At 33.3% G+C, this 24,291-nt stretch overlaps 1 protein-coding gene across 3 annotated transcripts in view; it reads right to left on the bottom strand.

The window, feature by feature from the left end:
* The window catches only part of LOC115889236 (potassium/sodium hyperpolarization-activated cyclic nucleotide-gated channel 1-like), a 77,646-nt gene that overhangs the window by 34,128 nt on the left and 19,227 nt on the right, over window positions 1-24,291 (bottom strand). For 2 of the 3 annotated variants that reach the window (XM_030909181.1, XM_030909183.1), the window contains 3 exons: window positions 6,450-6,588; window positions 5,291-5,464; window positions 4,951-5,109 (listed from right to left, as the gene is read on the bottom strand). In XM_030909181.1, the coding sequence (XP_030765041.1) occupies window positions 4,951-5,109; window positions 5,291-5,464; window positions 6,450-6,588 (472 nt within the window). The remainder of the gene's footprint in view (window positions 1-4,950; window positions 5,110-5,290; window positions 5,465-6,449; window positions 6,589-24,291) is intronic. The other variant, XM_030909182.1, reaches the window with a different exon arrangement.

The following is a 24,291-nucleotide window of genomic DNA, read 5'->3' as shown; positions in this document are numbered from 1 at the left end:
CAAAATGAAAACATAACTCTGCGTTTTCACAACCTAATGTCCCAAGAAAATTAATTTAAGAATATATCGATACAAGGTTCAAGAACTTGAAATTTCCAAGAAGTAACTACAAGTAATATTATACTATTTGTCATTATTCGTCATAATAATCTTAGTTTGTTTCTCAAATGAGACATTCCAGACTGATCTGGTATCACAATGATATTAACTTGGAAAAATGGATCTTTACTCCAATATCTTTGTTCATAAAGTTGTCGTTGCACCTTTTTGCAGATACGAAATAGAGAACTGTAAGGTGTAGAACAGCGAACAGAACCCAACTAGCACACTTATTTTATAATTTTTAACTTTCGGTACTATTCTATTTTATAATTACTTTATAACTTCCCTTCAAAAACCATTTAGTTGTATTAAAAATGCAAGTGAAATATTTTAGTTTTTAAAATGAATTTGCTTTATAAGTTAGTCGTAAGTACGTTCATAAAGCAAAAATACGGAACAGTCTTACGACAAATTTTAATTCTGTTTTATAAACGTTTATACAATGTATTTTATACGACATTATATCTTACCGAACACATTTGTTTTATAATAAATTTGTACCGCTGTTACTCGATACTAGGTCATTCGTTTACGAACATATTAAAATTGTTTTATTAAAGTCATGCGAGATATTTATAAAATTATTTTATAAAAGTTTTCTTTCTGATATCATTGCCGACAACAGCATATTTTACTCAGACAATACCTTTGAAAAATGGTTATATAATTATGTTAAGACTTAAATATAGGCCAACTTGGGTTTACATCAAATTGGTTAAAAATCATGTAAAATATAATTCCAGTAAACCAATTTGATGTAGATTCAAGGGAATCGTTCACGTATACGTTGACCTGGACATGTTCTTATAGTAAACATTGTTAATTAAAACAATTAAAATCAGGTCGATGTAGCGTGATGTTTCAAGGCAAGCTCGTATTAAACATCGGTGCTGGAAATATACAAAGGAGATTTTTGAGCACGTACCCGCCGATAATTGGGACGAGCGGACAAATATAAAATGGTGTGCTGAAGACAGGGAGGAGTTAGTTAGTTGATTAGCCCATGCAGTCCAACGACCAGTGAGTTGGCCGGTCAGTGACTCGCGTCATTAGTCAGTTAGTTGGCTAGTCAGAACAAGTTGAACCATGTTCCTGTAAGTACCTTCTTTCAGTGTACCATACATTGAGTCTTGGCATTTCCCAAATTTGTTACCTTATGTATTACCTTTGTTGATTCCTTATGTATTTTATATGTTTAAATAAATGCATATTTTATCTAATGGTTGTTTTGATTAAGAGAGGGAACCTGGTATAGCGACCCTAGCAAACAACCCCCAGCTAGGTCGCGACATGGTCGACATTGGTACAATGGTCGTACAAGGGTTGAAGATATCGATAATATAAGAGGCAAATCAGGACATAATAATAAAAATGACATGAATATTAGCTATGATAATGAGTATAAAGCAGTTAATGTTAACTATAGGTATAATAATACAGACGAATCTAATTTTAATGTTAACTATGAAAGAAGACAAGAAAAGCTAATTGAGGACAATCAAACCAAGAAAGAAAACCGAAGAAAGAAAGAAAATCTACCCCTGTTTGAGAGACAAACAGTTGATTTGGATGGTATATTTATTGTGTCGGAGGAGCATGTAGTAGAGGAATGCACAAATAATGTTGTGTGTTATTTTAAAGAGGATGATATGAATTCCCTCAAGTTTGAAAGTGCACGGGTACAGGATGATTGTAATGCCCTCCCCGTAGCAATGGGATACGCACAGGCAGAGGAAGCGATTGATACCCTCCCTGTGGCAATAGAGTTCGCACAGGCAGAGGAAGATGATGCCTTCCCTGTTGCAAGTGAAGTTATGCCGGCTGAGGATGAGTGGAATACCCTCCCTAGCAATGTCGAGGAAGATAAAAAAGATAAATGGAACCCTTCCTGTTTTCAATATAAAAAGTACTCCTCCAATATAGAGATATTTTGTCCGTCCGACGTAAAAGAGAAAGATATACCTCAGACACAAGAAGTTACGCATATAAGAAGCAAAAGTATACATCTATTGGGTAAGCCTTTAAAGAACCGACAGTTTATCGATTTTGACCGAAAAACAAATGTTCCAAGAGAAGCAACTCGTGATGAATTTAGACCTCAGCAAGCTACTTCTTGCACAACTAGGACAATGGATATGATTTCCAAAAGCCCCAACGCCAAGATGGCGAAGGATATCATTATCCACCCTAGCCACCCTCCCTGGACTCGATGCTTATGAGTCATATTTAGAGTTGAAATTAGAATCAAGAAACGCATGATTGTATAAAGGACCTGAACTACTTAAATAATAATTAACTTAGTATTTATTCTTTTAACTTTTAGTTGTAAGACTTATGCAATAAAAGACTGACAAAAACTAATTTATTTTTTAGTATTTTTAGGTGACATTTATTTTCTAACAATGAGCAAAAATAAGGATTAAAAAAAAAGGAAGAAAAGGAATACTTTCAAGGTAAGCTGAGGTAAAGTATATTAAAAACCCTACTACATTTACATCCTTTGGGGGAAAGATTAAATAGCTACGTTAGTTTTAAAGAACTGCTCGGATGATATTTTGTTAGGTGATTTGTTGTTATTTTTATTCCTGGTATCAACGTCACGTGACTATTTTTGGCCTAGGATGCCCATTATTTTTTTTAGAAAGCCTTGATTGTTTTAGGGGTACTAGTTGAATTTGGTTATTTTTTTTTCCCGAGTCAGAAACAATATTATTTATAATTTATGTTAGTAATAAAAAAGAAAAATAAACTGCCATAGTTTTGTCAATATGTATGTATGTTTTTCTGTTTTGTAGACTGTTTATTGTATATGTTTCCATGTTGACATGTTATTAGAAGCCACGCGACTTTTCCCAAACAATCTTTCACCACTTATGAGATAAAGGACATGTAATGTAGTAGACGGAATAAAAAAAAAACAAATAGGTAATGATTTTTTTTAACAAATAATTTGATGAATTTCGCCGTATATAATAATAATGCAAAATGCTTAGCTTGACTTATACACATGGTCTTCCCACATATGCCCATAAAATATTTTGTTTCTACATATTTCCGTTTTTGGTATAATCAACCGACGCGAATGAGTTGCGCCACCCCATATATAGATGTTCCATTTAAAAAAATATTCGCGATCCACTCACACTATTTTGAGCCACCCTTTAGAAGTTCAAATATTTTCCTCAACACATCCTAATACATACTTTATGACTGGACTACAAAATTCATAAGTTTTTTATTATTAGAACTACAGATGCCCGACGCACTATTGCCGGGCCCTGTAGAATCAATGTTATTACATTGTTGGTGATAAGTTAAATATTAGTATTGTGAACATTTTATTCCACCCGACTCTAGTTCGACATAGGCTCAACGAATTGTGATCCTAAACCGACCAATCAAATATAAAGTTTCAGGCATCCGCGTCCGCTTCTAGCAAAAAACAAAAATTTTGTTTTTTAGGAAGCATCGCGCTGAACATCTAGGTGCGTGGCGAGGTGCGAGGCTCCAGTATGTTTTGACGCATAAATTTGTACATGTTTGATTCAGCATCGCCGGATGGCGAGGTGAATGGTGCGCATCGCATCGAGATGAAATGCCCCGCATAATGTTTGTACGATAGTCGCGATGCATCCTACGCGCACTTACTCGCCGTTTTAAAACAGTGCGCGTAACATCGCGGCTAGCATCCTGGCGAGCAGCGCGGCCAGCATCTTGGCGAGCATCGCGTCGAGATGCCTCACTAATGAAAAAAAAACGCGAAATAGTATTTTTGATTCTTTCTCTTAAAACTCAAAAATAGATAACATATTTAAGGCGCTTGAAAATTTTGCTATTTAAATATCATCATTATACAAAAAAAATTTCCTCGCAGTAAAATATCAGTCCTCAGATGGCATACCGAATGTCTTACCTAAGATTGGCTATTCATGGTCAGAGCTAAATGCAATATGGCTGGTGTACATTCAGACATAACTATATATTATGTTTTTAAAATTGTGACAGAAGACGCGATATTTAGCTTTTTTGTTCTCAGAACGATGATTATAAAATAAATTATACTCTGTGGGAGCAACAAAAGCTTCCTTTCATAGTGTCCGTCAAAGCAAAATCGGAACCGTTGGTATAACAAAACAACTTTTATAAAAGTGTTTTATTCTAGTTCGATAATTAAGTTGTATAATTGTCATAATTTTGATAGAATATTTAACTATGTAACTGTTTTCAATAAAAGTGTTTTATAATTGTTCCAAATAATATTTTATAATAATTTTGTAAATGTTTATGTAATTGTCCGGTAAAAACCATGGAAGCTATAATAAAACAAATTAAAGAACTAAACTGCACAAAAGTGCGCCCTTTTTGGGTTTATAAACATTGTATAAACGTTGTTGAAATGTTTATCGCAATACTGTTATTTTATAAAAATAGTTCTGTAAACGTTCTTGGGACATTTTTAAAACAGAAATTGTTAGTTGGGGATGAAAATATGTAAAGTGGGATGATTACACCGGACGATTTCACTCTGCTTTAAACCCAATTTCTTTCTATTCAAAAATCTTGCTTTAAACCCAATTTCACATCACAAAGTATCAAGGGCAGATACAGGAATTTATTTTAGGGGGGCACATAAAAAGTAATGTAGAATATGTTTTCTAGGGCGCCATTTTTTAACCAAAAGCCTTTTAACCCAATTTATAGATATTAAAGGGGGGGCTCCATGGCCCCCTCTGTATCCGCCACTGCAAAGTATTACTTAAAATCTGACAAATTAACCTATTCTGAGCGTTAAAAATATGTTTTGTTGTATAGTGATTGTTTTGTGTCAATCTCTATTTATTTACTTACCTTATAATATTTCCGTTGATATTTAAAATTCAGATAGAGAAATATCCGCTTTCTTTTCTCAACAGGTAAAGCTTTGTACCTAATTAAAGCATCAACAGCATCATATACAGTGTTTTGCTTATTCTCACAGCTGTAAAATTTATACCATATTTCCATAGCCTATAAAAAACACAACACTAAAGATATTACGCAACCAGTCAAGTTCAATTTTAAGCAACCAGTCAAGGTCTAATAAAATTAATAAATAAAGGTTTTTTGTAATTTGATGTCGTGGAAATTGTGATCTGTAACAAGTATATTACTTGTACACATGCATTTTACCATTCTTCAAAGTACTTACATAAACGAGTACCAGTAGATGTATGACAAATCCGCACAAAACTAGAAGAATTGATATTAACTTATCAGATAATAATTCGGAAGTATGACGTCCATGACTAACCATCATCACAACTTGTACAACCGAGGCAGCGAAGTCCCCCGCAGTTTTGTCTTTGTAAACAGAAAACTCTCTCTAGTAAAAAATGATATATAAACTTATTTTATAATAATATAATAGCCTGTTATAAATGGTGAATTACTAAAAATTATATAGTATACTGAACGACAAAAAGGAGAACACCTTATTTTAATAATTCTTGGTGTATATGATGGCTGCTGCTGACCTAGCAATCGATTAGATTTTTAGTTCGATTAGACAAGTTAATGAACAATCTGGGTTACTTTTAGCGTGTTGCTGACCTCCGATTTCTGACATTCATTGAGTTAGTTGGTCGACGTTCCCTTGGGGTATCCCGGGGTATCCAATTCTAGGCTGCTTCAACTTTATGCATAAGGACCTTTGGCAGCCCTTATGCATAATGTTGAAACAGCCTACAATAGGTCGATGTTCTCTTGGGGATACCCGCTGCACTCTCTCAGTGTTCTATTTTAGACATGTGCAATGGGAGACAGATCGGACAGATCGGAAACGGTTAATGCGATGCTGGTTCATAAAGGCTATTGATCCTTCAGCAACAAGTCGTCTGGCATTGTCTTGCAGGAAGATGAAGCTTTGGATGGTGTGAATGGAATCACATGTGGCTGCGCCACTGCATGGATGTAGCAATGGGCTGTGATGTTGCATGTAATGAAAACCAGTGGCAATCTGCCACCATATGCAATGACACCCTAAACCATAACGCCAACACATGTCAAAGTGTGTTCACCTTAAAAAAATACCGAAAGTGTGATTTAAAAATCAAAAGTTGTAGTCGCATTTCCGGTAAAACATAACCAAATCTTGTTTATTTATCTGAAAAAATAAAAGAGTTATAGGGGGGGTCTGTATTTTTAAAGGGGTGAGTACACTTTTGAGAAACATCCGACATAGGTGTTCTCCTTTTGTATCAATCAGCATATCACCACAGCTTAATCGGCACCAGCAGGTTCTTCAGTTGATTTCAAATATCCACGTTTAAAATATATTAAATTTAGAGACTAAAAAAAACATAACTTACCAGAATTCTGTAAACCATGGTGCTTAAAACCACGATAAAACATACAAAGTTTAAAATGCTCTTCAGAACGAGGAACAAATAAGTACTGAAACCAGTATACAATCGAACTTCGTTTAGTGTTTCGAGAAAGTAGTTGTATCTAAAAATATAGAAATAAAACAACAAATATTAGTTTAAATAATGAGTGATGGTTATTGGTATGTTATTTTATTTCTTGAAAATAGACTTTCTTAGAATAATATTAATAATGATATGTATTTACAGTAGTAGTGGGAACTATCGAATGAATACTATCGAAACATTCGATAGTTGCAATTCATTCGAATAATTCGATAGTTAAGAAAACATTCGTTGAAAACTATTCGAATAAAAATTATCGAATAGATCCGTCATCTGCCTTGAAATATTGTATTCTAGTAATTCGGCAGCAAAAACCATTCATTTATAAAATTCATTCATTTATAAAATTCATTCATTTATAAAATTCATTCATTTATAAAATTCATTCATTTATGAAATTCATTTATTCGTCAGGATCGATTATAATAAAATATTAACTGAATTTTAGTTGTCGTCCGGCGACGTAGGTTTTTTTCCGAGAAAGCGGTCGGTGGCAATGCTATGAAAGAAGCCGGCATCTTTTTTGCGGAGTCATATATAGATAAGGACACATTATTTTTTTTATTGAGGTGCTAGTATTTACACAGAAAATACATTATGAAGGGCGCTGTTGCCATATTTTTGTATTAGTTGATATTAGCAAAGAATATTATTGTTTGGCTTTAGTTAGTTAAGGTATAGTATGTCTATATATTCTGCATTTTTTTATTAATATTCTGTTGTTACACTGCAATAATACTTGTTATTTTGGATGTAGGAAAATTATTTTTAATGTTTTTAAGCAAAGACTGGTTTAATAAATAATAATAACAGTAATAATTTGTTATACCTATTAACAACAAAATTTAAAATCATTTAATATAAATATTTTTTTTAAGTAGTAGCAAAATATAAACAACAAATTAGATGTCAAAATTATTTATATTAGATCCTATTTAAATATAATATAGTCTCTAATTTTTCTGGCAACGTTGGTTTATTAAATAATAATAATTACAGAACTAATTTGTTTGGTTGTTTAACAACAAATTTTAAAATCATGAAATATAAACATTTATTAATTTTCTAAGCAAGCGGTGTAATGGAAGGAAAATATAAATAAAAAATTAGAAATCAAAATTATTTATATTAGGTGCTTTATATTACTATTTAAAAATTATATTTACTTTTACTGGCATTTACTTTAAAAAATAAATGAAATATTTCTTCATAAAAAACTACATGTAAGAGAATTAGCATAAACAAAATACAAACATCGTTAACTTTTTTTAAATTGGCACGTGTAAAATTTTCATTTTAATTTTCTCACCCCATAGTTTGAGTTCGATAACCATTTATTTAACCACATTACTTAAATATAATTATTAAGTTCCAACTAATTCATAGGTATTATTAAAACATCTAAAATACAAATATGTATTTTTAAAATTAATTGTAAGTTCATCTCATCTCTCTTAAAAATTGCTACTTCTCAAAATTTCCCATTAAAAATAGACCATATACCATATAAAATGAAATAATTGAAAGATCGGACTACGGAAAACCACACAAATTATCGGAAAAATTTTGACCACCTGCACATGCACACAATCGTCAATAAATAAAATTAAAAAATAACTACTATTTTAGTATTTTAACTATTTCAATAAACGCAAAAATAGCACAGTATTTATACGGCGAAGTTATAAAAATTTGGAAGAACCAATAATGCACTGACGCATACAAAATCCAAACGAATACTAAATTTCATTTATCAAAAGCATTCGATAGTCGTGGCTCAATGATAACCATTTAGTCGCACGGCGAGGTTGTCACATGCTTTAGTTTACAAATGAATGAATGATTTTATTCGAATAAAACCATTCGATAGTTGAAATCATTCATTCATTAACCATTCGATAGTCTAATTCATTCGATAGTTCCCATCGCTAATTTACAGGGTGTTCCAATATTTCGTGGACATAGAACTTCTTCCTATTTTTGGAATCAAAATAAGTTCATTGGACACAATGTACCTCTATACAAATGTGCTTCGTTTGTCCGCTAGAGGGCAACTTTAATAAATGAAACACATATTTTCAGATATTTTAAGAACCGCTATTACGATTTGAATGGGATTTTGGGTGTTTATGTTTTGTTTATGTAAATACTAGAGTAAAAAATATTCAGAAATGATTATTTCAAGGAATTCATTACGAGTAGAAAAAATTGGCGCCGGGAGGCACGTACACCATATTAAAATATGTTAATAAAAAGTTGGTAGGCAGTTCTTTTAGTTTCAATAGTCTCAAAAACTGCGACTTTGACTGATTTTGATGTTATTACAAATTTTGTTGCAAATATTATTCCTAATCTCCAATTGAAAACCGCGTTTCGCTAGCTACTGTAATTTTGGAGTTAAAAATCACTTTAGCGGTTTTTGAGTTATCGTGATTGACAGACGGACAGACGAACAGACAGACAGACACCATGAAAATATTTTGTATTTAGGTCATTTATGAGATGATCCAAATAACTCGTTTTGAGTGAAATCAAAAAAACTTTTTTTTGTCGATCTTAATAGCCTACCATACCTGTTGGTATGGTCGGCTAAAAATACTAAAATGTAGTAAATACTACATTTTACGTCTCATATAAAAAAAAACACCACCGTGCATACTTTTTGGGTAAAAGAATATTTTTTCAAAGCTGACTTCCACAAAATGTTTTTTGTCACATTAAGCTGTGGAGGCGCATAAAATATATTATGCTCTAATAATCCAGTTGGCGAAAATATGAAATTTTATGTTAGTATCGCAAATGATATTTGACAATAAACTTCGTAAAATAATTATAATTTTTAAAATTAATTAACGTTCGTGTTTATTTTTGATTGATGCCCTTTAACGGACAAAGGAAGCACTTTTGTATAAAGGTAAATTATGCGCAATTAAGTTATTTTAAACTGAAAAATACGTAGTTGCTCTATGTCGATGGAACCAAACTATGGGATGTAGCGTTTTTTTTTACAAAAGACAAAAAATGTAGTAAATACTAGAGGAACCATTTTGCGAAAAAAAATCTGTCGTCGGTGGAGTTGGAAAATATTTGTACTAAAATTTCTGTAGGAGCTACAGATGCTCGACGCACATTTGCCGGACCCTGTATACAGGGTGTCCCACGCTGAGCGTGCATTAGACGTATCTAGAGAACTGCAATAGCTTGATCGGAGATTTTTTCATTGTTTCACAACGAAATCTGTCGATTAAAATATTTTCAATATGGTGGCACTTCCGGAAATGCCAGAAGTTAGGAAACATTTTCGAAACCTATATATTTTATATGGCTTTATTACATGTGTTTCCAATGTGGTGGCACTAGCCGTTTTCTGAAATGGTTGGATGCTGAATCAAAACTTTTAGAGGAAATGTTTCGAAACATTTTCTGCAATTTGTACCCAAGATGTTCCCGTTTTCAGTAGGAACTGTTTCTAAATGTGAAGAAACAAAATACCAAACTGAGATGATGGTCTATGTCTTTGTGTTGATTACAAAATGAAAACAACCATCAACAATGTCGACTTTTTTGTCTTAAAATCTTTGTTGTTAGGTTTTCTCGCACAAAAAATTTCTGGCAAAACAAATTCATCGTTTAATTTAATAATGTACTTTCATATTTTTAATCTTCTATATATATCACTATTTGTTGCTACAAAATATTTTTGTTTGAAATATAGATTTTTATTTCTATATCATGGTTTTGAAAATAAAAATATATAACTCAAAACCCAATGTAAGTGGAACGCGTTTTTATGAGTTTAAAAACAACAGCCGATTAAAACATACAGGGTCGTTGATATTGTTACGTTTTTCGTCGGTTCCGTGTGGATAGAAAGTCACAATTTATTTAAACACTATTTATTTAACACTAATTAACAAAAACAATAACAATAAAAGACTTACAGAACTATTTACAAACGATTTATAACTAAGAATTTATTTTGACTTTTAGCGCGTCAACTGCACTGGTATATTAATTTATAACTGCCCTCTCTAGGCCACAGCCGCCGGCTTTTATACCTACTGCTAAAAAAACTCTAGAATAGTCCATAGATCGTTAGGTGCATAGAGAAGGTTTCGATTGTTCTCGTATGTACTACCCTTATAAACAAGGGTACTACCAAAGAATATTATAGTTTTAAGAACTTTCGTGTGGAAGCTTTAGTGATTTGTCACACGGTGGCGCTTTTGAACATAATCGAAGCCTGAAAATGCTAATATTTTAAATTTTGAGGACTACGCGCGGCGATATTTCGTACAGTGTTGCCAAAACATATTTTATTTCTCGATATTTAAAGAAATGTGTATTGATTATATATTTCGTATTCGTTAGTACATGAGGCATCCTAAGGCTATAAAAACGTAGCTATGAAAATAAAATTTTAGATTTTTAATTTTTTTATACCTTCTAATAAAAATTAGTTCTATTCCAATAAAAAATAACTAGTATGATTATGTACAATACGTCTGTCCGTTCTCTAGCTACGCGGTATCCGTGAGAGGGGAAACGATGGGGAAACGATATTCTCTCGATGTTTTTCGTAAAAAATTAGACGACGCGTCCCATCAATAAAAATTCGACAAATTTGCAAGTGTCCAATAAAATGAGTGGGCGGAGCGATTTGCGGTGACGTACTCGTCAAATCGACGTATAAAATATATTGCTGTTTATGTAAATGTTTTTTGTCCGCATTCCTTTCATAGACACAGATCCAGCAGATGTACTGTATTATCTGTGCTAGTATTAGGAAACTGGAGTAAATACGGAGAATATTAATTCGTTCTCTAAGATGAGCACTACTAAGTAATTTTTTAAAATTCGACCCATAAGGGGGTGTAATTAGATACAGGGGTGTAATTATACAAAAAAAATCTGTACCTACTAGGAGTATGAACTTTTACACAGACGTGGCGCATTTGAACATTGATAAGCGATTTTTGGAAATGTATAGCCTAAGGGTAGTGAAACTGGGGGGTGAAATTTTGTACAAAAAATGTTAGTTCTAGGAGTATGAAATTTTATACAGAGTTTCCTTAAGTGACGAAAGTGAGTACCCAGAAGCTAATTTTTTACATTCATCCCCTAGATATAAGGGATGAAAATTTGTACAAAAGTTTGTTACAATCGGTTTTAGAAGTATGAAATTCTGCACAGGCGTTCCTTATGTAACGTAATAAGGGGTAATAACGTAAAAGGGGGTAAAACTAGGGGTGAAAATTTGTATAATTTTTTATGTAAAATCCGTTCTAGGACTAGGAGTATGAAATTCTGTGCAGAGGTCCCTTAAATGATAAAAGTGAGTACCTAGAAGCGAATTTTAGGCATGCATCCCCTAAAAAATAAGGGATGAAAATTTGTACAAACATTTGTTAAAATCGGTGTTAGAAGTATGCATTTTGCAGACGTTCCTTATGTAACGTAATTTAACACTAAGTAGCAATTTTTGGAAATTCGCCCTCTAAGGGTGTGAAATGAGGGGTGAATGTTCTGAAACAATTCTGTTGAAGGAATATGAAAATCTGCACAGAGGTTCCTTATGTAGCGTAATTGAATAATTAGAGTGATTTTTGGAATTCATTCCTTAAGGGGGTAAAACTAGGGGTGAAAATTTGTATAATTTTTTATGTAAAATCCGTTCTAGGACTAGGAGTATGAAATTCTGTTCAGAGGTCCCTTAAATGATGAAAGTGAGTACCTAGAAGCGAATTTTAGGCATGCATCCACTAAAAAATAAGGGATGAAAATTTGTGCAAATATTTGTTAAAATCGGTTTTAGAAGTATGAATTTTGCAGGCGTTCCTTATGTAACGTAATTTAGCACTAAGAAGCAATTTTTGGAAATTCGCCCTCTAAGGGTGTGAAATGAGGGGTTGAACGTTCTGGAACAATAAATTCTGTTCAAGGAATATGAGAACTTGCACAGAGGTTTATTATGTAGCGTAATTGAATAATTAGAGCGATTTTTGGAATTCATTCCTTAAGGGGATAAAACTAAGGGTAAAAATTTGTATAATTTTTATGTAAAATCCGTTCTAGGACTAGGAGTATGCAATTTTGTACAGAGGTCCCATAAGTGATGAAAGTGAGTACCCAGAAGAAAATTTTGGACATGCACCCCCTAAAAAATAAGCACTCCCTATAAAACAATTAAAATAAAAAAATTTGTCTAAAAAATAAAAAAAAAGTTGGGGTGGACCATTCTTATCACTTAGGGGTAAAAAAAATAGATAACCTGGGAATAGGTTGTGACCAAACCAAACCAAACCACACCAGATCTACTGAATATACTCGTACATATAAAATTTTATCAAGATCGGTCTAGGCGTTTCGGGGATGGTAACAAAAAATCTAAAAAAACAACCCCTATTAAAAAATAGGGGGTGATGGTAGAACGGTAAAAATATTGGGTTCTTTGTATTTTTTAATGCAAAATAAAAAAATAAAAATATATTTTTTTTCAAAATATAAAAAAATGGGAATGGGCTACCCTTATCACTTAAGGGTATAAAAAATAGATAACAATCTATTTTCAGACCTACTCAATATACATAATAAAATTTCATCAAAATCGGCCAAGCCGTTTCGGAGATGGTAACAAAAAAAAGAACCCCTATTAGAAAATATGGGGGATGATGGTAGAACGGTGAAAATTTAGAGTTGTTTGTATTTTTTAAGGCCAAATAAAAAAAATATTTTTTTTTTCCAAAAATAAAAATATGAGGGTGGGCTACTCCCTCGGCTACCCTTATAACTTAAGGGTATAAGAATAGATAACAACCTATTCTTAGACATACTGAATATACATATAAAATTTTATCAAAATCGGTTAAGCCGTTTCGGAGATGGTAACAGAAAACTTAAAAAAACAACCCCTATTAAAAAATAGGGGATGATGGTAGAACGGTGAAAATTTAGGGTTGTTTGTATTTTTTAATACCAAATAAAAAAAATTAAAATATTTTTTTTCAAAAAATAAAAAAAATGGGGGTGGACTACCCTTATCACTTAAGGGTATAAAAATAGATAACAACGTATTCTCAGACCTACTGAATATACATATAAAATTTCATCAAAATCGATCAGGCCGTTTCGGAGATGGTAACAAAAAATTAAAAAAAAAACATCCCCTATTAAAAAATAGGGGATGATGGTAGAACGGTGAAAATTTAGGGTTGTTTGTATTTTTTAATGCCAAATAAAAAAAATTAAAATGTTTTTTTTTCAAAAATTAAAAAAAATGGGGGTGGGCTACCCTTATCACTTAAGGGTATAAAAAATATATAACAACCTATTTTCAGACCTACTCAATATACATATAAAATTTCATCAAAATCGGCGAAGCCGTTTCGGAGATGGCAACAAAAAAAAATAAAAAAACAACCCCTATTAAAAATAGGGGATGATAGCAGAACGGTGAAAATTTAGGGTTGTTTGTATTTCTTAATGCCAAATAAAAAAATAAAAACATTTTTTTCTACCCTTATCAGTTAAGGGTATAAAAATAGATAACAACCTATTCTTAGACGTACTGAATATACATATTAAATTTTATCAAAATCGGTCAAGCTATTTCGGAGATGGTAACAAAAAATTAAAAAAACAACATCATCATCATCATCATCATTTAGCTTATACCGTCCACTGCTGAACAAAAGCCTCCCTTAACTCTAGCCATTTCCTTCTATTTTGTGCCACTTGAATCCAGTTTCCAGCCACCCTCTTAATGTCATCTGTCCATCGACTAGGAGGTCGTCCTCTGCTTCTATAGGCCTCGTGTCTCGGTCTCCATTCCACAAGTCTCTTTGTCCACCGTCCATCTGTCATCCTAGCCACATGTCCTGCCCAATTCCATTTAAGATGTAAGACAGATATCACCGCATCTCTTACTCCTGTTCGATTTCGTATTGTATGATTGGGTATTTTATCTCTGAGTGTAACTCCCAACATAGACCTTTCCATTTTCCGTTGCATGACCTGTATTCTATGTATGTTCTTTTTTGTCAAAGTAAGCGTTTCAGCTCCATACGTGAGGACAGGCAAGACACACTGATTAAAGATCTTTCTTCTTAAACATATGGGAATATCAGATCTCAGTATATGCCTTAGTTTGCCAAATGCCGCCCACGACAAACCTATTCTTCGTAGAATTTCGTGGGTCTGATTATCCCTTCTAATACCGATCTCATGCCCTAAGTATTTATAATATGCACTTGTTCCAAAGGTATGTTATTAATGTTTGAATTTCCACTTTTGTCATGTATTGTGTCTTTGACAAGTTAATTTTCAAACCGACTTTTTCCGAAGCATCATTCAGCATATCCAGCATATTCTGTGCCTGCTGTATGTTGTCTGTTATTAAAATAATGTCATCTGCAAAACAGAGATGATTTATCAATTTGCCATCGATGTTAATTTCTGTTGAATCCCAGTTTATCATTTTTCACATACTTTCTAGCACAGCAACGAATAGTTTAGGGTACAGTGTGTCGCCTTATCTTACCCCTCGATCGATATTGAATTTCTCTGTGCATTCATTTGTCGATATTCTGAGTTTGCCGTGGCATTATCATATATACCTGGTCATTTGATTACGGAGTATAGGATGATCGATATGACTCTCACTTAGCTGTAACGTTTTTAGTTCAAGTTACATGTCTTTTTATATATAATATATGATGTGAGAAGCCGGTGCGACCGGATACAGTGTTGCCGGTTTTTTACGGGTGTGGGCAAGGTAAAGCATAAGCATGGTGGGAGAACGCATTGAGAGGGGCGGTGCTTTATGTTAAGGTTCGTATTCACTATCCGAAAGAACAAAGGAATGAAATTCGGTATATTTGGACAGCAAACCGAATGCATGCGGCCGTTCGCCATTCGGTTCGCTCCATCATCCGTTTTCAGTCGGTATAGGCCAGAGACGTTCGCAAACGAATAGAAAATTATAGAACCCGCGCGGACAAGACTGGACCCTGTCGCTCGTTCGATAGTAGCATTCGTTCACACTTTTTGTTAGTAGCACACAAGGCACGTATTAATTGGCCACCACGTTCTTTCCTGATTTGTCGCTGAATGACTTCTTTCTGTGGGGATATGTTTAAAACTCCATTTATGGCCATAACCATGAACGACCCATGAATTACTGACGAGCTGCGATTAAAAATCGTTCAGTCGTTAGAAAATATCCCCGCTTTTAGGATAGTGTGGCTGCACTTCGAAGGCGCAAGCGCTGTCAACATCGCTTCTGTCAACTCTCCGTGCTTAACCTCAATTTGTTTTGACGCTCTGTTTTTATCCCAGCTTTTAGAAATGGTGATTATTTAAATCTTGCTGTATAATCTGAATCAGCTGCTATTTCAAACCAACAGGTAAAGATGAGATATTATCCTTTTAGATTCGATATTATTGAATATTTTTTAGGGGTAGAGTTACGGATGTCCCAACTATGTTAGCTAAAGTTAGGTCAGAGTTTTATAACCGTCTTGACTATTGCGAAGCACAACAGGGAGGTATTTTTGAACCTTTGATTTAATTTTTTATAATTATTTTGCTAATTGTCCTTTTTTAAAGTTGATTTTTAGTCATTTTTTTAATGCTTGTTTTAACTTATGCTGAAACAGCAACAAAAACATGAGCAGTATAGATACCACCCGACGTTTAATTATTTTTATTGTTAAAAGATTAAACGTCTCGAGATATTTAAGTTCTAACCTTCAAAAACATCTAAATATATTGTAGAACGATGTACACGTAACCCCTTTCAACAATAGCGACTGATTTGATTTCTGTCTACCGTTCTAGGACTTCGATACTGTCAGTGTTGCCAGATGAAGTTTTGAAAATTTCCTGAAGCCTGGTTGGCACGGTCAATCAACCAACAAAAATATTCTTTTAAAATATTTATCTGATGATACTTTTAGAAATGCCAAGTTTGAGAAAACAAATTAAATACACACACTAAATTGTGTCCAAAAATATGCTTTCTAAAAGGTATTTCCTGGATAGAAACCTTAATGTTAGGGAATATTTCCTAGACCTGGCATCTATGGCCATATTTCTCCCACCACTTGATTTGTCTCACCCCGCCTCTCGAAATGTGGAAGCAATGCATATTTCTCTTCGCACGTGTCGCCTCCAAACCAAACCAAACTCTTGAGTCATAGGCGTACTAATATTTTATTTTCATTTAGATTTAGTATTACAGCCCATTTTAGTTTAAATCTTTTTGCTTATGATTATTGGTAAAATTTAATCTTATTAGAATTTTAATAATAATCTTTTTATGACAGCTGACAATGTTTAAGATGCAAACAGTGGAACAACGCCTTCACCACGCTGCTTCTTAAGCCCCATACATACTCAATCGAAAAAAAAATCATCGACATGATCAAAAAGGTTTATGATCAAGCAGGTTTTTGTATCATAAATAAAAACAGATAAACAATTTTTTATGTAACGACCTTTAAAATTAACATTATAAACATTATGTAACTGTTTTGGCATCGTTTTTATGATTCTAATTGTGCTACACTGTAAGGGGTGTGAAATAAATTACTTATTTATAATAATACTGAATTTTCCTGTTTGGTATAACTAGTGTTATAACGGTTGTAGCTATAGTATTACGGGCAATCAACGGTCCAGCTACGTCGAAACACCGGTTCCCATTAGAACACCGAAGTTAAGCGACGTAAGGCGATACTAGTGGATAGACGGGTGACCAGTTCGAAACTCTAATAAAGGCAAAAGTGTAAAATATTTTGACAAACACTGCTCATTCACGCCGGTTCAAGGCCGGATGAGATCGGATATCTCGTGAGTAATGCTGGATTCAGAGTTCCGTAGCCGTAAGACGTAAGCCGTATCGTTAAGACGTAAAAGGGATATCGACCTTCACAATCATATGATTGCGTTCATAGATCTCCGTATGCCGTAAGCCGTATGCCGTAATGTGTACTCTAGTCCTCCATATCTCTTCCTCTGTTTCATTAAAACTTTGTTCTTTGATTCAGTTTTGTTCTTTTACTTTTTTGGGACAACATTTTTCGATAGCCGCTCTTGAGTGGCCCCTTTGGTGTTGTCGGCTAGGTTCGGTGGTACTCGGTAGCCATTTCTACAACTTTTATAATATATTTCACAGATATTTCACTTCGGCAACGAAAATATAATTGTCCGTGTCCATTTTAGTTCAATTAAATTATTAATAACAAAATAAATAAGGAGTATTTTATATTTATTCACAACATTCACGGCTCAAACAACAACATAACCTATTAAAAACGGTAATGCTGTTTACGATGAAGTTACGTCGTTACACTTACGGCAACTATGAATGGCTTTCTATGCGTCTTAAGTCTTACGGCTAACGATACGGTCCATGTCTTACGGCTACGGAACTCTGAATCCAGCATAAGAGTCGATTTAGACACTTGCTCGGTCATTGACCGAGGACCGCTGTTCGGATTCCCGCGTAAACAAAGTAGGCCCCGTCCAAATTAGCCCTGGCAGCAAAAGGAGCTTCAAATCTTTTACTTTACTTTATAGTATTACATTATAACATTATCATGTCATAATATTATGAAATTCGTCATCTGTACTACCAATTTTTTTAATATGCCTGAATAACCTTTATCAGAGTATTTTTTATTTAATTTGATTTTAAACTTTTTATTGCTATTTATAATTATGAATACGAGGATAAGAAATTTTAGTTTCAGTACGCCTATGACCGAAAGCGAACGTCTACCTCCCGCTTCATCAGCGGCCATAATTGGATGGAATCAGGGGGATGAGTAATATAAGGACCATAAAATTAATAAATTTTGCTGGTCTGCTGCAACACGTAAGAAATATTTATTGATGGGTCAGTATGACAGAGAAGTAATAAAAAGGCCGTTTTTATGAATAACAAAATGGTATTATATCAATAGATTAATTTATCAGCTATCCGCAGAAAATTGACAATAATAATAAAAACATGACACATGGCAATTAATATAATTCCAAATTAAAAATGGATAATTTCTTCCTCGGTTATTTCTGGAATTTCTTCCGACCCCTGATTTATTACCTTCGGATGTCGGTTCTGATCCCCCTGCTGTTTTTGATGTGTAAGAGTTTTCATTCATAATAGTTTAATAGAGTGTAGGGATTTCCTGTTTGTGTGTTACTTATGTTTAAGTTTTTTAATTTTGTACTAGTTTATAGCATTTCTTGGTATAACTTGACAAAATAATATCAATCATAAATAAAGCATAAACGAACCAATAAATAAACAAAAAGGTTAATTTATTTAATAAAGCTATTACAACGTACGGCTTTGGATGCCGATTGTCGTGTGTATGAAGAATAAAGTCTTGTTTGTTCAGTACAATACGATATACTGAAAGAGAAAAGACTATTAAATACGGGGAGAAAAATGATTCAGTTTTTTACCTATCCACTTAATCCGGATCGGTCGACAATAGAATTTGTGATATTTACAACATTATGTAATTAATTGATTATCGGTCCTATTATGTAACTGAGGATGTACGTAACTAAGTAATAGAGCATATTTTTGGTTAGTTTATTTATTTGAAGAGTACACACGGCATTTCTTGGTGATTCTCGAGTATCAACGTAGTTCTGTACAATACGATATATTGAGAGAGATGCTGATGCACTATTACGTTAAGACACGTTTATCCTTTAGATTACATCCATAGATAATCTATTAAGAACACGTACTAAAATTGCAAATTTGTAACCCGAACAATGTAATCGGAGTATGATTACAAATTAAATAATTATGGAACTGAAATAGAAACATTAAACGATTGCCACATCTCAAATTTGCGGTTATCTACTTAGTTTAACAAAAAGAAAAGGTCACTTTTAATGTCCTTCACACTGATATCAATAAATCTCATTTAATACTTAATTAAAGAATAGTTTATTTTTAAATTTGCACCATTACGTAATACATATATTATTAACCAGATTTAATGATATAACGATAATTAAAAGACATGTTTACTGTTTATTGTCGTGCACAGAGTCTATAGAACTATTGGCAACGTCGCTGCTAGTCTTCCAGAATGAAATGAGCCGTCCGTCCCACCACCCCTCGCGACGGCCTTTGATCCGTTATAGTGTACTACGTTTAGCTTACGATGATGTGTTTGAAGTCGGAATCAAGTCCGAAGTGAACTTTTCAGTGTTTTTCATTAGTTTTTGTTTTTGTTTAACGTATCGTACATAGGCGACCCAAAGATTTTCTCTCTGCCAATTAGTATATTATCGTAATTAAATTTGTAGAATTAAATCTATTAAAATAAGAATGTAGTAGCCTGTAAATGAAGATAATATATTTAAGCTATGTAATCTATTACAGTTGTAGTAAAATGAGTAACTGAATTGTTTGAAAATTTGATCCTCAACTTTATTAGATGCCCATTTTTTTGACATTTTTTAAATTGCGTCCATATTTTTTCATTATATACAATATCTAAAGGAATTTTGCTCAGAAGAAATAAACAAAGGTGTTTACCCGTCCTTTTAATTTATTTGATTTGCCATTATATCTGCCTACTTCGATCTTGTTTAGACAATTTTAATACACAGAGTTGACAAATACCGATTTATAGAGTTATGTTGCGGAGTATCGATGATCGATTTTAGAATGGGACGAACTGTAAATAATTTAGGCTACTAGTTTTATATATACCTATATACATAGTGAGCCAGGCCTCCAAAAAAGCTTTCTACCTCGTTCAGGCCGGATAGATTATTTGAATTTTTGTCAACATACAGGGTGTGATTCAAACCGCAATACATATGCCTAATACAGTTCATGAAGATTGCGGGACATTTAACTAAAATTTGATTTTCTGATCTGTTTTACCTAAGTAATGGATTTGTAATGGTGATTATATTCAATTATGCGACAGAATCTCCCATACTGTAGCACACAAATTTGATACTTTTAATGATGACATGCCTTCTATTGAGAGACGATATTAGGTAATTGCCTATGTATCAGAGCCACTTTAATAATGAGAAGAAGACCGAAAGTCAAATCTTGTCTATATTTTCACTTCTTGTCTTATTAACAGAATTTTGTCCTTAAAATAAATATTGAAGAAAGGTACAGGATTGTTTATTATTAATTGAGCCCTCGGAAGTATTTCGAGGTAGGTTCATTGTTTATTAGACGATTGCTCGATTTTAAACAAAAGAGTTTCGTGTTCTTAGGGTCTTACGGACGGACATTGTCTTACGGACAAGTGTCCAAGCGTATGGACTATTTTTCAAGGTCCTAGTAGTGTTCTCTTGTGCCACTTATCTTATGGACGGATGTCCCATGGTATTTGAAGCAGGGTTACATAAAAAAGAAATTTAAGTGTATAATTTAAGTTTTAGTTTTGTAACAAATATGTTTTCAGCCACCAGTAACGTGTTTTAAACAATGTACAGACTATATTTAGTGCTTTACCATTATTAAGGATATTTAAAAAAATGCAGTAGAAAAGTCATTTTGATTTTCAGAATATAGAACTGTTTCTGAAGCCTGAGTCACCCTGTAAACATTCATTAGTTACTGAAAGTAACAGATGAATAACGAGATAGTTTAGGAATTAAATATTGCACGTTGGAGCGATTTTCGAAAACTATCTATTTAACAATTTAACATAAGTATATGTGGATTTTTCCTATATTATTATATTAGACGTTACACGCATTGTATTCATCTTTATAAAAATGTTTCATATGAACGTATTTAATATTATTTACATATATAGTTTTACTCAACAAGTAACGACTATAATAATGATATTAATGGTTCAATGCTATTTACACCATAAATTCATCACGAATAAATCTAGTCATTAGTTTTAAGTATTAAACAATTGTGTTTTTAGTTTTGCTATCTGTACTGGTCCATGTCCACCAATAGCTATTTCTTTTTTGTTTATTATTATTGATTATATTTAATCTCTTGTGGTGTACGAAATCCATCAGTGCTTTCACCTGAAAAGCTGCCGTTCGGCTTGGTAGTAATCCAAAAACGCTGACATAGTGTCTCTTCATCTTCCACTGATCTACCGAATCTTTGGCATTCTCGAAATCCACGAAGATAAGCATTAGTGGTCTATTTTTCCATGCATTTCTCGATAAGTGGATACATCTGTTAGAAGATGGTCATCTGTACCGTACAGTTGATGCATAAACCTGAATGTTCGCTTTACAGAAGTATTTCTATTTAATTTGATTGTTAAACATATGACTCGTGGGCTTATGAATAATTTGTATACGTGGCTAAGAAGGCTGATGGGCCTATAGTTTTTAAGGTCTGTAACGTCACCTTTCTTGTGTACAATAATGATGGTTGCATTGTTCCACTGTGATGGGGTTATTTCTTCTTCAATGCATTTATTAAATAGGACATTTAAAGCTTTGATGATTTCTGGTCCTCCTTCTTGGATTGACTCTATTACCAGTCCATCGTCGCCGGCAGCTCTATTGTTTTTCATATCTCTAAGGGCACTGATAATTTCTTCCTTGGTTATTTCTGGAATTTCTTCCGACCCCTGATTTATTACCTTTCGGATGTCGGTTCTGATCCCCTGCTGTTTTGATGTGTAAAGTTCTTGATAGAAAAGTTTAATAGAGTGTAGGATATCCTGTTTGTGTGTTACTATGTTGCCGTGCATGTCCTTGATCTTTTGTATTTCTTTTCTTCCCATTGTACTATTTCTCAATATCCTCAAACTTTGATTCTTCTCCAGTTCTAGAAGTTTTCGTCCGATGACAGTGACAGTGATTAAAAAACAACCCCTATTAAAAATAGAGGATGAAGAAGGTAGAACGGTGAAAATTTAGTGTTGTTTGTATTTTTTAATGCCAAATAAAAAATATTCTTTTTTCACAAAAAATAAAAATGGGGGGTGGACTACCCTTATCACTTAAGGGCATAAAAATATATAACTACCTACTCTCAGACCTACTGAATATACATATAAAATTTCATCAAAATGCGGTTAAGCTGTTCCGAGGAGTACGGTAACCAAAACTGTAACACGGGAATTATATAGATATATTATATGAAAACTGTGGAGTGCGGAGAGCGGAAAGATTACTGATTATAGCAATAGATGAAATTTAAAACTATAATTTAAACTATTCAAGAAAGCAATACACAAACAACTTCTCTAAGGACAAAATAACTCGGAAGCTGAACCGTGCAAATCGCGGTCTGCGTCAAACTCAGCTGAACTTTGCCGCTAATGGACTTTGTAAACAACGGCACTTTTATAAATATCATAGTAAATATGGCCCTATTTAAAAAACAAAGTTAAAAACTCAACAGCATTCCTGTATTTTTAAACAATACAAAAAATACTAAAAGCATTTAAAGAAGATTTTAATTTAGAATCCGTATTCTGTTGCCTCCCTATGCTTTCTGATTTCTTTGGATATCTCTCTGTTTAAAGTTCTATATTCTTGTGTACTCTTGTCCTCCATATTCACTTCTCTGTTTCATTAAAACTTTTGTTCTTTGAAGCAGTTTTTGTTCTTTTACTTTTTTGGGACAACATTTTTCGATAGCCGTTTGATTGGCCTTTGATGTTTTCGTATATTCCGTCCATGTAGTAGTATTTTCATAATTTAGATTTGAGGCTATACATTCCTTATAAGAAGCTTTATTTTCAGGGGCTACCCATTTCTTGTGGTTTTTCTTGAGTATCATGTTAGTTCTTTCCTTCTTTATATTTATTTTTATCTCGGCTCTTACAATGCGGTGATCCCTTCCTATCGAAAATCTGTTTAATACACTTACGTCTTTGATTACATCTTTTCTATTGCTGATTATGAAATCTATTGCGTTTCTAGTTTTGCTATCTGGACTGGTCCATGTCCACTTTTTGCTGTTTCTTTTCTTGAAGAAGTTGTTCATTATATATAATTTGTTGTGGTGTGCGAAATTTATCAGTGTATCACCTCTTTCGTTTCGGCTTCCCAATCCATGAAAGCTGACTGAAGTTTCCGCTTCATCTTGTTTGCTACCAACTTTGGCATTAAAATCTCCAATTAACATTGTATAGTGTGTTTTTCCATTTTCTTGAGCAGTGGATACATCCATAAAGTTCTCCAGTTCGTCATCTGTACTTTCGGTAGTTGGTGCAATATGCCTGAATAACCTTTACAGAGTATTTTTATTTAATTTGATTGTTAAACATATGACTCGTGGGCTTATGTTTTTGACATCTACAATCATATCTTTGTGTTTTTGTGGACTAGGATTCCAACGCCTCTTATGGCAGTTTCTTCACCTGAGTAGCATAATGTATTTCCGGACTTCAAAATAACCTGTCCCTCTCTATTCTGCGGGCTTCACTTTATACCCAGTATGTCCCATTTTTATATTCTTAAGTTCTTCCCAAAACGTTTATTTCCCCATGAAAATGTTATTCAATCTTAAGAACTGATATTTTAATAAAAGATTTGAGAGTAGAATTTGAGAATAATGAGCTCTCTCCATGTAAAGCTATGGTTCTCACTTATGCATCAAATTAGATAGTGATCATGCAATCTGCCAAATGAAACAATTTTTAATTTACACCAATAATCAATGCAACTTTGATTAAAATCGCTTGATGCAGGGGGCAATATAGGCATATTACCAAATATCAGCCATAAACAT

Source organism: Sitophilus oryzae, unplaced genomic scaffold (assembly GCF_002938485.1).
Source record: "Sitophilus oryzae breed Bouriz unplaced genomic scaffold, Soryzae_2.0 scaffold_811_pilon_pilon, whole genome shotgun sequence".
Classification (NCBI taxonomy): domain Eukaryota; kingdom Metazoa; phylum Arthropoda; class Insecta; order Coleoptera; family Curculionidae; genus Sitophilus; species Sitophilus oryzae.
The sequence above is the reverse complement of the archived record's forward strand: the minus strand, read 5'-3'. Positions and strand labels throughout refer to the sequence as shown.